The sequence below is a fragment of the Planococcus citri genome, chromosome 2, assembly GCF_950023065.1.
Source record: "Planococcus citri chromosome 2, ihPlaCitr1.1, whole genome shotgun sequence".
Taxonomy (NCBI): Eukaryota; Metazoa; Arthropoda; class Insecta; order Hemiptera; family Pseudococcidae; genus Planococcus; species Planococcus citri.
In genome coordinates, this window is record NC_088678.1 from 65,398,059 (window position 1) to 65,412,880 (window position 14,822).

Here is a 14,822-nt window from a genome sequence, read left to right on the forward strand (position 1 = left end):
AACCCATGTCACAATTCAACGCTAATTTTCAATGAAAATCTGAAAAATATGTGTCATTTTCATCTTCTGACACATACATCTATCTTGAGATAATTTGCTTGGGCGAGTAAGTCGCCTCAGAAGATGACTGGGTAAACTTTTGCAAGCATTTGAATTTTATGATGAATACTGTGTCATAAAGACTGCGCTCAATCAATTCATTATCTGTAAGATGACTTCTAAAAAGTAATTCCAGTTATTCCACAACATGACGTACGTATTTTATTTTTATTATCTCCTTATGACAAACAGATTGAGGGCTGTATTATGACACAGTATCTATCATAAAATTCAAATGCTAGCAAAAGTTCACCTAGTTATCTTTTGAGGTAACTTACTCACCCAAGCAAATCGCTTCAAGAGAGATGCGTGTGTGTCAGAAAATGAAAATGATGGTGTACTTTTCAGGTTGAATTGTGACACGAGTTTTCAAAATTTTGAAAAATGCTCTCTATAACACAAAGATTTTTCCATCAATTTTAATCCTCCCACAAGCAAACACCTTCAAACATTTGCAGTTTGAATAACTATCTGAAGTCGTATACCTTGTTTTTCTTCAATAATTTCTCTTTTTTACTCAAACTAATTTTATTTTAGTTCATCTTTTTTTCTATTTTCAAAAATGCTTGTTACCAATACTTTCATCTTGAAGTATCAGATGCCTCAGAAGGCATGATTTTGATTTATTATGCTATTCGGTGTCATAAAATGGAATAATAGACAATTTAAGGTTTATTGCCATTTGTGACATAAATACTTTCTGAATGTGCGATTTCCAGCAAATTTTGAGTTCTAGGCAGCAACCGACCTCACTCAGTTTAAAGCACTTCAAATTTTATCCGTCAGTTCCTCTCGTAGCCGAAAGGGTTAACAAATTATTCTCTGTCTCACCTTTCTCCGGAAAACAAACCTATTTCATTCGTCAATTTATTTCGAAATGTATGAAACGGATAATTAAGAAGATAACATCAAACTTAAATTTCGAAATATGTCGTACTAATTATTTTTAAACATGTTTCAACAATTTTTTCTGGTGCTAATTAATGGTAATGAATTTTGACAACTTTTGCTGAAATTTCATAAGTTTTTGGTTATTATTGAATGATTTTAATAGATACCTAGGTACCTATTTTTCAAGTGTCTTTTTTTTTAAAAAAACACGCTCTACGATATTTTGAGCAGTTTTCACTAAAACTCGATAGGTACATTTTTCAACATTTTATCATTTTCTTCGTTTTAAAAAAATTTTGTTTACCCAATCTTATATCATTTAAGAAGGAAACTTTAAAACAATATTATTTATGAAATTTTTGCTAAATTTGGCAACATTTCATCATTTTTAAAATAATTTTAATGATTTTTTTCAGCGTTATGCAGATTTGCGAAATACTACATGTATATGTTTTTAGAAACGTTTTATGCAATGTTTGCCGAATTTTGTCAACAATTTTAATAGAATTAGTTGAGTTTTTGGTTAGCAACGTTTAAAGATATCCTTGATAAATTTTGAACATTTTTTTTCAATTTTTTGGCAGTTTTGAATATTTTTAAGGCTTTTACGATTTAACAGATTAGACGACACTCTGCTCCGTTTTTTCAGAAAATACAGATGTCCAAAAGGTAACTATTTCAAAAACGAAGTTACATTAATTTAAAAAATAGATTATGTAGATAACATCAAAAATTAAATTTCAAAACTTGAATTTCGAATTCGAGCAACGAACGATAAGTAAGTGTAAGTATTTAAGCATGCAACTAGATTATCAATCTCTCTAAGTGAGTTTAACGTTTAAACATGAATAATCCGTGGAAGCTGATATTTGTTATTTTATTTACATGCAAAGGTAATTACGAACTATAGATTTTAAAAATATGAACCTATATTCCTTCCTCATAATCCTTATGAACATGACACATGAAATTGATGACGATTATAAATTATCGAAGCTCAGTTAGCGAGCAATGATTCTGCGAACTACGATCTTACTAATGTTTTAAACGATGCGATATTGAAACTACTCAAAAGTACTGATTTGGTTAAAAAATTGGAATCAAAAATACTCATACAAGACATAAAAGATCAAAACGATGTATACAAAATTAACAATACACTAAAACTACGACCATTTGGAGATACAATCGAGATAAAAACAATGTATACTTTCGGGTCTTTAAGTAATCGCCTGATGTACAGAAACCCGCCAAATACGATTCGTTGGGAGTTTCCTAAAAATACGTTCGTAAGTGTACAAACCTGCTTTCAGAATACTCTAATCTAGGTAACTACCTTCATTAAATTACATTCTGTACGTTTTACGATAGCATATGTTCTATGACGAGCTAGAATACTGGATAGCAGGACAGGTCCTAGTAGAACCACATTTGTATTGGACTTCCGATAGGAGTACAAGCAAATTCGATGTATTAAGATACCACACATACAAGAATTTCTCGATTATCGCAACTAAAACGCCAGTGTCAGCAAACCAAAGTTTCAATGAAAATATCTTCATCAATACATCGTATGATCATTTGGAAAACCTTGAAGTAAGTACCTAATTGAATTTAAAAAAAAAACGGTAAAAGAAATAGTACGTACTTACCTACCTAACTACCTACCTAGTACCTACCTATTCGAAGAGAGAATATTTTTCAGAATTGAAACCCAAGTAATACGTGTAATTGCAGGGTATCAAAATGGAAAAGTATCCTAAACTATTATCTTACAAGCAACATATCAAGTTGTCATACATAATTGGCTTGGAATTACCATCCATAATGCGCCGTTTTTTCTTCGATGGTGGCAATTTCAACACAATATTGGGCGAAATATTCAACCTACACCCTAAGCAGTACATCATTTCAGCCTGTCCCGATTTTTTGACCCACGAACAGCGCTACTATTACCTCCTACCAGACATTAATTTCGTGTACATCAGTTTCAAAAATATAACCATAAGAGGACTATCGAATTTCGAATCGTACGTGAATAATCAATCGTGGAGTAATCGATATTTATCCCACGACCTTGTTTACACCCTACACGTGAAGAATGTACGAGGAAACATGATTTTAGATCCCGACTTTGATCATTTACAACATTTTCAACTGAATTTCTTCATCGGCAATCTTTACATATCGTTTGCTCCTGAAAAAGGCGAATTTCGTGTGGAAGCCCGAGACTATTCTATCGTTGAAGACACTCTGCAGTCCTCCACATTGATATCATCGTGGTTGCCGGAATATTCAACACGTATTATTCGGCTTATCGAATCAGCAATGATAGATGTGATGCAGTCATCGAATAAAGGTGAGTAAAATAGACATAGAAAAAAATATTGTACGAGTATATCTACGTAAACAGTCTCTCAAAACGAAAAGCAAAAAGACGAAAAAGGGTTGGAAAGTACAAACCTTCAAAACATTCATCTGGCAACCCACTGGACGCTCATGATAAAAATTTCAGTCTTCGATGCACCGGAAAATGAGGGGGAAAGATGACACAAAAAACCATGATACTTCCCAAAGACACATCTGGACACTTAAGAACACCCTTCGGACGTGCATGCTAAATTTCAGCTTCCTACGTCTTTTTTTTGAAATTTCTCGAGAAAATTGAAGAATCACTCAAAACTAATATTACTCGTAATTATTGATGCTTAAGAGTTGAATAAGAGAATTATTCGCATTGGTTCACTTATTTGCTCAAAACAGCTCATATCTTGTTTCCCTCGGACCGACACCTCGCCAAATGAGGTAGCTTACCCTTTCAGACTTCGCCTTCATCACAAAGCATTTGCATCAATAAGCAAAAATCCACTTTTATGTAGCCAAAAAAGGGTGAGGAGGGGTTGAAAAGTTGAAATCTTCAAAAACAATGCACATATTATGTACTAAATTTCAGTCTCCTAGATTATCTTGGGAAGGCTTCACCGATTAAGTACCCAAAATCAAAACATGAGAAAAATCGCAAAAATCCACTTTTCTGCAGCTGTAACCCCCACAAAAGCCACTCCAAGGTCACTCCTCAGATTTAAATGTCAAATTTCGGATTTCTAAGTTAATTAAGAAAGGAAGAGGACGTGATACGATTTTTCAATGTCAAAATACGCGAATAAACTGGTTCTCTCCCCTCCAAAGTGCTCTATGAAGCTGATTTTTTTTGGTATGATATAATACACAACTTTTGATTTCCTACCGATTACCTAGTTCTCAGTTTGACTTTTTAAAACATTTTCACTCCTTTTCACCGCGTCTCTACAATGTTCACGTCCGCGAATTTTGAGCCAAGGTTATCTGCAATCGAACCCCTTCAGCCTATTAATAATTACCATATTTTTATTTTATGATTTGTTTTTATTCTAATAGATAAAGAAAAGTCAAGTTCATTATCATCCGACTTCGCACAAATAGAAACTTCGTTCGTGGAACTTTTGAAAAAATCTCACCCTCGGACAAGATGATTCCAATTCCAAACCTCGTAAATTATATAACAGGAATGAATCAATCAGGTATAGAGACTTGGACAGCAAAAACGTATACAAGACTAATAAATTACAAGCAACCATAAATTTCCTAATGAAACAATTTATTTCATTTGCAGAATAATTTCCCTAAGTAGGTACAAGATTGGAGAAAAAAAAACCTACACAGCAAAGAACCAAAGAAAAACTTCTCCAGCTATCCTATCGTTGAATTGGAAGACATAATTTCAGAAGAAGCGAGCAGCCAGCTCTTCAACTTGAATGTTTGAGGGAAATGGAAAATCAAAAATGTCCAAACATAACGTTATTAAGTGTACCTACTCCCTACAATCAAAATAAAACTTCAGAAAAGAACATGGAGCGTTTAACAGATTAGGTAGGTACTACTTCTCTCATTCTCTCTCCGGAAAAACATATTTCATTCGTAAATTCATTTCGAAACGAAATTACCTATACATGCGTTAATAGAAACGAATGATTAAGAAGATAACATGAAATTAAATTTCGAAACACGAATTTTAAATTAAACAATACGGACGATGAGTAAACATATCACAAGTAGACCATCTTTCTAATGGTAAGTGAGTTTAACGTTTCAACATGAATAATCTGTATTTGCGGAAGCTAGTCATACTTGTCATTTTATTTATATGCGAAGGTAAGTAATTAAGAACTACATCGTAATATGTAGATAGGTATGTATTAAGTTTTGGGAAAATATCCATTCCTTATTAACGCATTACACGTGAAATTGCTAGATACGATTATTGCCATAGCTCAGTCATCGAGCAACGATTCCACGAAATACGATTTTACTAATGTTTTAAACGAGGCGATATTAAAACTACTCAAAAGTACTGATTTAGTTGAAAAATTGCAATCGCAAATCCTACTCATAGAAGACGTAAAACGTTACGGAAGTACTTACGAAATAAATAATACCGCAAAACTTCGACCATTTGGAAATACAATCGACTTAAATTATTTGACTACTTTCGGATCAGCATCAACTCGTAGCCTCGTGAACAGATACCCACCAAATACGATTCGTTGGGAATTTTCTGAAAATAAAATGGTAAGTGTAGGTACAAAATCCACCTTCAAAAATAGGTATAGGTATACTCATAACGTAACAGATGTACGTTTTATACCATACTTAGCATATGTTCTATGGAGATACGCTGAAATACTGGTTATGGGGAGATGTCGTAGTACAAGAACCATACTCGTATTGGAATTATAAAAATCAAGAACGCGAATTTCAGGTAAAATACCACGAGTACAAGAATTTATCGATTATCGCGACAAAGCTGCAGGTAAATCAAAAAGACGATAACAATATATCCATCAATACATCGTACGATTGTTTGAAAAACCCTGAAGTAAGTACAAAGAAATAGTAGGCCTACGTTCCTATTCGAAGTAAGAACAGTTATCATTTTTTAGAATTGAAATCAACGTGTAATTTCAGGGTATCAAACTTGGAAAGCATCCCAAACTATCTTACAAGCAACATCTCAAGTTGATATACATAATTGGTTTGGAACTACCATCTATAATGCGCAGTTTTTTCAACAAAAGTGGCATTTTCACCGCACTACTGGGCAAAATATTCAACCTGAACCCAAAACAGCATATCATTTCAGCCTGTCCTGATTTTTCGACCAACGAACAGCGCTACTATTACCTCTTACCAGACATTTCTTCTGTGTACGTCAGTTTCAAAAATATCACCATCAGAGGACTGTCGAATTTTGAATCATTCGTGAACAATCAATCGTGGAGTAATCGATATATATCCTATGACCTCGTTTACACCCTGCATGTGAAGAATGTACGAGGAAACATGACTTTAGAAGCCGGATTAGAAGATTTACAACACTTTCAACTGAATTTCTTCATTGGCAATCTTTACATATTGTTTGTTCCGAAAAAACAGGAATTTCGCGTTGAGGCGCTGAACTATTCTGTTGTCGAAGATAGCCCTCAGCCTTCCACATTGATATCAGTCTGGTTGCCAAAATATTCAACAAGTATTATTCAGCTCATCGAATCAGCAGTGATAGATTCACTAATGCCATCGAAAAATTGTAAGTAAATACTAAATACTGCCAGAAAAAAGTAGTATTGACTTTGAAAATCACTCTCCACAAAAAAATAAAAAGGTGGGTAAGAGTTGGAAAGCACAAACTTTCAAAATCACCTGACAGCCTCTCAATGAGCATTATAAGAATTTCAGGCTTCAGATCTCCGAAAAGTCTGGGAGGGGAGAAGGGAGTGATGACACAAAAAAAACTTGGTACCTACTCCTTAAATACCTATCAGGAACACCAAGAATACCCTCTTCGAGCAGACATGCCAAATTTCAGCTTCCATTGATCAATTTTTGAAATTTCTCGAAAAAATAGGAGAATGGCCCAAGAATAGTTTTTTTGATGCGGGTCATTCCACGTCAATTCGACCAACCCCTTTCACTCGATGAAATGAATTCTCATCACAAAAAAATCAAAATTCTGAGTGAATAGAAAAAATAAACGAGTTTCAATTTTTTTGCTATGAATATAAATTTTATCAACTTTTTCACGAAATACGTGAGAAAGTGGCCAAAATAAGACAACTGAATAAATAAACTTTTTTTGATGCTTGGAATTGAAAATTGAATTTTTTCGAATTTGGATTTTTTTGTGATGAGTTCATTTTCATCTAGTGAAATGGTTTTTAAACTATTTAAACGGATACGTAAAAATAGGTGTCAAATGGGTCAACTTCGCCAATCAAAACTTTTTTTTATGTTTTGAATCAAAAAATCGCATTTTTTCGCAAACTTTCAATTTTTTTAAATCGACTTTACGAAATTACGCCATCCCAATTTTTTAATATGTTGTTCAGCATGGAAAGTTGTCCGCAATATATTTTTTTCAGAATTTTTGAGAGTCGCAACGATATGAAAACTACGTTTTGAAACTTTTCGAGCTAAGTTTTTGTACAAAAAAAAGTGGCAACACTGATTTTTATGATATCACCAAAAAGCTTTTCGAAACCCCTAACTATTGGAAAAAGTTCCATTTTGGTAGGTATCGCGGTTATCGAGTAATCCACTGCTGAAATGGATGATATTTCAAGTTCACTGAAAACTTTGACACCCCCTAGCAGCCTTTAAAAAAGGGCTAGAGGGCTCCGATTTGCGCCATTGGTCGTCTCTTCAAAAGGTCTTTCTACAGGAAAAATTTTAAAAAAATCGTCGACCCCCCCCTCCCACCAATGACCCACGCGTCAGAGTTCAATAGGAGAATATTATTCATATTAGTTCATATTTTGCTCCCGATGAACCGCCGACTCACCAAATTGAGGTAGCTTTCGCCCATTCAGGCCTCACCATCGTCAAAAGCACTTGGCTCAATGAGCAAAAATTTACTTTTTTCAATTGTAAGAGGATGAGAAGGGGATGAAAAGTTCAAACCACCAACAAAAAATTTAAGGACATCCTCCAGATGTACATGTACGTACAATTACATACCAAATTTCATTATCTTAGGTCAATTTTAGGAGTCTTCACCGATCACACAAAATCAAAACACGAAAAAAAATTCGCAAAAATCCATTTTTCTAAAGCTGTAAAGGGGTAAGTTGGGGTCGAAAAGTCGAACCTCCCACAAAAAGCACTCTAAGGTCACTCCTCGCATGTATCTACCTAAATGACAAATTTCAGATTTCTAGGTCAATTAAATACGTAGTTGGAGGACGTGACACTATTTTCCAAGGTCAAAATAACCAAATAAACTGGTTTTCTCCACTCTTAATTTTAAGTACTGTATGTAGTACTGCAGGAGATTGATTTTCGAGTAGGTATGTTATGTAATGTTTGATTTCCTGTGAATTGGTTCTCAATTTGACTGTTTTGAGCCTTCTTATGCCCCCTTTCATCGTGTCTCAAAAATTTTTACGTCTGTAAATTCTGAGCCAAGGTCATCCTCACTCGAACCCCTTCAATCTAACACCTAAATAAACCCAAATACAGTACCGAATTTGAGAGGATTTCAATTCTGAAGCCATCCGTGTATTTTTATTTTCTCCTCGTTTGAAAACGAATTTATAGACTGTCTTTCTGATCCTTTCAACCAAATTAGGATAGCATTATTCTCCAAAATCCGTTTCTGCTCATTCGAATAAATAAAAAAAAAAAATCACCGTAAAAATTATTTGTTGAGAAAAGTCCACTTTTTTGTTGCTGTCGAAAGCAAAGAGAGGAAGGGGACGTATAACTGAAACTTCTAATAGGCATACCTATTTGAACTAGTACATACTCGTACTTTACCTTTGATCAATACCCTCATACCTAAAATTTAAAATACTGAAGCACATTCTTGGAATTTTGAAAATTTTTGAATTTTTAAAAAGGCTATTTCAAGGGTGTTTCAAAAACTTTTTCAATAAATATATGGTAAATGTTGTGAGCAAAGTGAACCAATGTGAGTATAGGTACCTAATTCCGTCAATTCGACTACAAAACATCAACAACTATACACTTACGCAATTTCTGAACATTCAAAAGTACCAATCATAGGTGAGATGAGATGAAGTTTATTTATGCAATTATTATGAAAAGTTATAAACTTATTTTGATACCTGTGTTATCCCTAGTTCAGATTTTACGTATCTTTCAGGCCTTTGACTTATTCTAGGATTGATTTTCTTCTTCTTCATCTTCAAAAAAAAAAGTTTCTAATGTAATGTATTTTAAGATTTGTTTCGATCCTAACAGATAAACAACAACCAAGTTCACTATTCTCCAACTTCGCTCAAATAGAAACTTCGTTCGTGGAACTTCTGAAAAAATCTCACCCTCGGACAAGATAATTCCAAACCTCTTAAATTACATTACAGACATGGATCGCAATCAGGTACACACTCAAACAGTAAAACCCAGCATAAGACTAACAAATTATAAGCAACCATAAAGTTCCTAATGAAACAATTCATTTAATTTGCAGAATAATATCCCCAAGTACAAGATTGGAGAGGAGAAATCTACACAGCGAAGAATCAAAGAAAAACTGCCCCAAGTATCCTATCGTTTAATTGGAAGACATAATTCCAGAAATAAGAAGTGTTTTGCTCATCAACATGAATGTTCGAGGGAAATGAAAAATCAAAAATGTCTATATTATAACGTTATTGAATGTACAATCAAAATAAAACGTTACCTACCAAACACAGTTAGATGGAGTACAAAAAGGCGTGGGACATTGGGTCTTCAACAGATTACTACCTCTCTCACCTCTCCCCAAAAAACATAGGTATTTCAATCGTCAATTTATTTCGAAACGAAATTATACGTTAATAGAAACGAATGATTAAGAAGATAACATAAAATTTAAATTTCGAAACACGAATTTTAAATTAAACAATACGGACGATGAGTAAACCTATCACAGTAGAGTAGAGCATCTCTCTAATGGTAAGTGAGTTCAACGTTTTAACATGAATAATAATCTGTGGACAAAGAAACTAGTCGTACTTGTCATTTTATTTATATGCGAAGGTAGGTAATTAAGAACTAGATACAGATTAAGTTTTATTGTGAAAATATTCATTCCTTATCAACATTACCTTAACATGAAATTAATTACACAGATTCGATTATCCCCGTAGCTCAGTCATCGAGCAATGATTCCACGAAATACGATCTCACTAATGTTTTAAACGAGGCGATATTAAAACTATTCAAGAGTACCGATTTAATTGAAAAATTGGAATCGCATATAATCATAGAAGACGTAAAACATTACGACGGTATTTACCAAATAAATAATACCGCAAAACTTCTACCATTTGGAAATACCATCAACATAAACTATATGTACACTCATACTTACGGATCAACATGGGGCATACGTTTCCTCATGAAAAGAAAACCACCAAATACAGTTCGTTGGGATTTTTCTAAAAATAAATTGGTAAGTGTAGTTACAAACAAATCTGATTTCAAAAATACTCGTGTATGTATCCAAGTATAATACTTAGACGAATGTTTTATACGGTAGCGTCTATTCTATGATGAGCTGAGGTACTGGTTAGTGGGAGATGTCCTAATAGAAGAATCGTATTCGTATTGGAATTCCCGCCAATGTGAAAGAAAATTTTATGTTGACCACCTAGAATATAATAATTTATCGATTATCGCAAAAAAGCCGCCGGAAGATCAAAAGGACGATAAAAACATATCTATCAATATGTCGTATGATCGTTTCAAAAACCTTGCAGTAAGTAATGATTGCATTTAAAAAAGAAATAGTAGGTAGATAAGTAGGTAAGGTTTACCTATACCTACTTACCCATTCAAAGAGAGAACAGTTATTATTATTTTTTTTTAATATTGACATCAACGTATAATTTCAGGATATCAAATTCAAGAAGCCTCCTAAACTGTCTTACAAACAACAACTCAAGTTGATGTATATAATTGGCTTGGAATTACCATCCATGATGCGCAGTTTATTCTTCGATGGTGGCAATTTTAACGTACTACTGAGTAAAATATTCAAGCTACACCCTACAGAGTACATCATTTCAGCCTGTCCCGATTTTTTGATGAACGACCAGCGCTACTATTACCTCCTACCAGATATTTCTTTCGTGCACATGAGTTTCAAAAATATCACCATAAGAGGACTCTCGAATTTTGAATCATTCGTGAACAATCATTCGTGGAGTAGACGATATTTATCCCTCGATTTCATTTACACCTTACATGTAAAGAATGTACGAGCAAACATGACTTTAGATCCCGGATTTGAACATTTACCCCATTTTCAACTGAATTTCTTCATCGGTAATCTCGACATATCGTTTGTTCCGGAAAAAGGCGAATTTCGCGTAGAAGCCCAAGACTATTCTACCGTCGAAGACACTCTACAGCCCTCCACACTGATATCATCCTGGTTTACAAAATATTTAACAAGTATCATTGAGCTGATCGAATCAGCAATGGTAGATTCGTTGATGCCATCAAAAAAAGGTGAGTAGGTACTTGAATAAAATAAGTAGCCTATAAAAAAAATTACACAGTAGATATCTAAGTATATCAACAATCACTCTCCACAAAAAACAAAAAATTGGGCTTAATACCCCCAAAATATACCTACATTTAGGAATTAAGACACTTTTCGAAAGTGCTTGCCAAATTTCTGCTTCGTTCCAACGTCAGTTTTTGAAATTTGCTGAGAAAATTAAAAAATTGCTGGAGGCTACAGAACGAACAAAAACAAGTCGTAGGTATTATTTCACTTCGCTCAAAATAATTTACATTTTGTCAAAAAGTTCATAAATCACTATTGAAATAGACAATAGCTAGGTAGCATTTTAAATTTTTTTAGTTTTCAGAAATTCGTCAAAAATCCAAAAATGAATTTTACAGCACCTAAAAATTTTGTTTATGGTATTTTTATACCTACCTACACTTAGGACATGTTCCAAAAAAAACAACGTTCGATAAAGCTATCGCTATTGATAACTTTAACCTTGAATTCTTATTGCGGGGTGGAGGAGGGGCCGTGGCCCTTCCAGAGTTTGAAATTCTTAGCTCGAGCATAGTTTTATCTCTGTTTTCATAAAATAATTTTATGATATGAACTGAAATTCAACCAAAAGTTTACTTTTTTATAAGAACGTTGAGAGATGGGGAGGGAAGGGGGCTTCTTTTTTTCAAGATCAAGATGAAAATTTCTTTTAAAAAATCGAATTTAAATCCCAAAACAAATTTTTAAGATTTTTAGACCTCTCTTATAGTCCGGCATATGACAATAGGAGTAATTGCATCCCCCCCCCCCGCCGATCATCCGGGACAACTTTTTTCTTAAAGGGGACATCCTAAGGAACATTTTAAAGCAAACTTGCCAACAAAAAAGTTGGCCTTACTTACAAAATGGCGGCCATTTTCATTGACAGGTCAGCCAAAATCGCAGATTTTGCGTTTTAACATAGGACTTGCACAAACTTTTTCAAACTTTACAAAGGTAGATCGAAAGATCATGCAAAAATTTATCACCTGTCAAAATTTCAAGTGCTAAACTGCGTTTTTCGCTTTTTGATGAATTTTTGAAAATCGAATTTAGGCCAAAAATGAGGGAAAAAATCAAAATTTTACCAAATTGACCAAGAAAGCTGAAATTTGGGATATACCCTATTTTCGACATGCCAAATCGATTGGAAACTGTTTCAACCCGTTTTGAGCAGTTCTGGTGCCTCCAGCAGATTTTTGAAACTCGAAATTCCCCCAAAATATCATCAAACTGAGATGGAGAGTCGTAAATTCATTCTGCAAACTAATTTCAATACGCTACGAAGTTGACTGCTGGAGAATTTCAAGTCGTTTTCGAGCCTCCAGCAACTTTTTGAAAGGTTGTATGACGTTATTTGGAAAATTGAAATTTCCCGAAAGTAGCTGGAAGCTTCAAAACCATTTGAAACCACCATGTAGTCTGCGAAGTAAATTTCAGCATGCCAATTCCATTTGATAAATTAATGTTGGGGAAATTTCAAGTTTCAAAAATCTGCTGGAGGCTTCAGGAATTTTCAAAAAGTCGCTGGAAGATCCAAAACGAATTGAAATTCACCTGCAGTACTTCGAAGCGTATTGAAATTAGTTTTCAGAATAAATTTTAACATTACAACTGCAATTTGATGGAATTTTGTGGGAATTTCGAGTTTCAAAAATCTGCTGAAGGCTCCAGAACTGCTCAAAACGGGTTGAAACCGTTTCCAATCGATTTGGCATGTCGAAAATAGGGTATATCCCAAATTTCAGCTTTCTTGGTCAATTTGGTAAAATTTTGATTTTTTCCCTCATTTTTGGCCTAAATTCGATTTTCAAAAATTCATCAAAAAGCGAAAAACGCAGTTTAGCACTTGAAATTTTGACAGGTGATAAATTTTTGCATGATCTTTCGATCTACCTTTGTAAAGTTTGAAAAAGTTTGTGCAAGTCCTATGTTAAAACGCAAAATCTGCGATTTTGGCTGACCTGTCAATGAAAATGGCCGCCATTTTGTAAGTAAGGCCAACTTTTTGTTGGCAAGTTTGCTTTAAAATGTTCCTTAGGATGTCCCCTTTAAGAAAAAAGTTGTCCCGGAGGATCGGCGGGGGGGGATGCAATTACTCCTATTGTCATATGCCGGACTATTATTGGCCTGTTCTGTTTTCTTTTTCAAAATTCATTTTCCTTCAAAAAAACATCATTCAAATTCTAAAATATTAAAAGCTAAAAAACGAACTCCTCGTCTTCATACAAGAAAACCTCGTATTTGGGTATGCCTCTCGAGTCTCGAGGTACAAATTTTCAAAAGATGCTCGAGCCTGTTCTCTTTTCTTATTCAAAATCGAATTCTTAAAAAAAAAAACATTAGGTATCTATTCAAATTTTAAAATTTCAAAAACCAAAAAATAAACACCTCTCGAAATGAAAATTTTCGAAAGGTCTTGCTCTCGCTTCACTCGAGCCAATTTGCTTCTCGTTTTCGATTAAGTAATAAAATTTCACATTTGAGGCCTGTATAAAAGTTCAAGAAAGAAAATAATAATTTTCGTCGACAAATTTTTTTTATACCCAAGTACTTAAGTCTTGTTTTGCCCTCCTCTTGAGAAAACCTGGCTAGAACACTGGTAGGTAGATGCCCTAACCCCCCCCCCCCACATTATTACCTCAGAGGCGCCTATAATATGTATAATATTCTAATATGAGCGTTGTTTTATTAATATTACACAAACATAACGTTCCTAACGAACTTGTGTCTTAAACAATATTTGTTTCAATTAAATTAGACAAAGAAAAATCAATTTCAATGTCACCCCAATTGGCCGAAATGGAAGCTTCGTTCGTGAAAATTTCGAAGATTTTTGTTGCCTAACAAGACAATTCAGAATCTTACCGGACCAAGAACATGGAGGTCTAAATAAATATGGCAAATCATCAAGCAATGCGCCTGAACAGCAAAAAAAAACACTACCTATCTGATAAATTATGTGTAATTTCATTTTCAAAATAACCGGCCCAAATACAGAATTTAAAAGAGCATAGTGTTACAATATGTATGTACCTTACCTACCTTGGGGTAGATCGTGAATAAATAGTGAAAGGATCTTGATCAAATTCAACAGAGATCTTCATTTTGAATTGAAAGTGAGGCAGAAAAAAATTCTAGCACCGAAGATGCTCCTGGAGGGGAGATATGGATCCTCGAAGAAGAGGCATTTTCGAAAAAATACCAGTTTTTTCGCCTTGTCCAACTCCAAAACATAGTA

At 34.1% G+C, this 14,822-nt stretch overlaps 3 protein-coding genes across 4 annotated transcripts; all 3 read left to right on the plus strand.

Annotated features, from left to right (window-relative positions):
- The first annotated feature begins 1,842 nt into the window (after nt 1–1,842).
- On the plus strand, nt 1,843–4,841 carry LOC135834220 (uncharacterized). Its single transcript, XM_065348056.1, has 5 exons — nt 1,843–2,279; nt 2,362–2,586; nt 2,728–3,349; nt 4,408–4,550; nt 4,643–4,841. Exons 1-4 carry the CDS (start codon nt 2,193–2,195, stop codon nt 4,500–4,502), a joined length of 1,029 nt encoding a protein of 342 aa, XP_065204128.1. The 5' UTR covers nt 1,843–2,192; the 3' UTR covers nt 4,503–4,550; nt 4,643–4,841.
- A 222-nt stretch (nt 4,842–5,063) lies between these two features.
- LOC135837093 (uncharacterized) lies at nt 5,064–9,735 on the plus strand. Of its 2 annotated transcripts, none has more exons than XM_065352248.1 (6): nt 5,064–5,181; nt 5,282–5,598; nt 5,684–5,905; nt 5,995–6,613; nt 9,286–9,424; nt 9,515–9,735. In XM_065352248.1, the coding sequence occupies exons 1-5, from the start codon at nt 5,124–5,126 to the stop codon at nt 9,378–9,380; spliced, it is 1,311 nt and encodes a 436-aa protein (XP_065208320.1). In that variant the 5' UTR covers nt 5,064–5,123; the 3' UTR covers nt 9,381–9,424; nt 9,515–9,735. The 2 variants fall into 2 exon arrangements, with proteins under 2 accessions (XP_065208320.1, XP_065208321.1); XM_065352249.1 differs by having other exon boundaries at nt 5,789–5,905.
- A 215-nt stretch (nt 9,736–9,950) lies between these two features.
- LOC135834221 (uncharacterized) lies at nt 9,951–14,593 on the plus strand. The gene is made up of 5 exons (XM_065348057.1): nt 9,951–10,065; nt 10,158–10,480; nt 10,568–10,786; nt 10,923–11,541; nt 14,343–14,593. The coding sequence occupies exons 1-5, from the start codon at nt 10,005–10,007 to the stop codon at nt 14,426–14,428; spliced, it is 1,308 nt and encodes a 435-aa protein (XP_065204129.1). The 5' UTR covers nt 9,951–10,004; the 3' UTR covers nt 14,429–14,593.
- The last annotated feature ends 229 nt before the right edge of the window (nt 14,594–14,822 follow it).

Coding starts and splice junctions, on each gene's coding strand:
- LOC135837093 (XM_065352248.1), top strand. CDS start 5,124: ATGAATAATCTGTATTTGCGGAAGCTAGTCATACTTGTCATTTTATTT. Junction 5,599..5,683: donor AATTTTCTGAAAATAAAATG/GTAAGTGTAGGT, acceptor TACCATACTTAG/CATATGTTCTATGGAGATAC. Junction 5,906..5,994: donor ATTGTTTGAAAAACCCTGAA/GTAAGTACAAAG, acceptor GTGTAATTTCAG/GGTATCAAACTTGGAAAGCA.
- LOC135834221 (XM_065348057.1), top strand. CDS start 10,005: ATGAATAATAATCTGTGGACAAAGAAACTAGTCGTACTTGTCATTTTA. Junction 10,066..10,157: donor CATTTTATTTATATGCGAAG/GTAGGTAATTAA, acceptor TTAATTACACAG/ATTCGATTATCCCCGTAGCT. Junction 10,787..10,922: donor ATCGTTTCAAAAACCTTGCA/GTAAGTAATGAT, acceptor GTATAATTTCAG/GATATCAAATTCAAGAAGCC.
- LOC135834220 (XM_065348056.1), top strand. CDS start 2,193: ATGTATACTTTCGGGTCTTTAAGTAATCGCCTGATGTACAGAAACCCG. Junction 2,280..2,361: donor AGTTTCCTAAAAATACGTTC/GTAAGTGTACAA, acceptor GTTTTACGATAG/CATATGTTCTATGACGAGCT. Junction 3,350..4,407: donor GATGCAGTCATCGAATAAAG/GTGAGTAAAATA, acceptor TTATTCTAATAG/ATAAAGAAAAGTCAAGTTCA.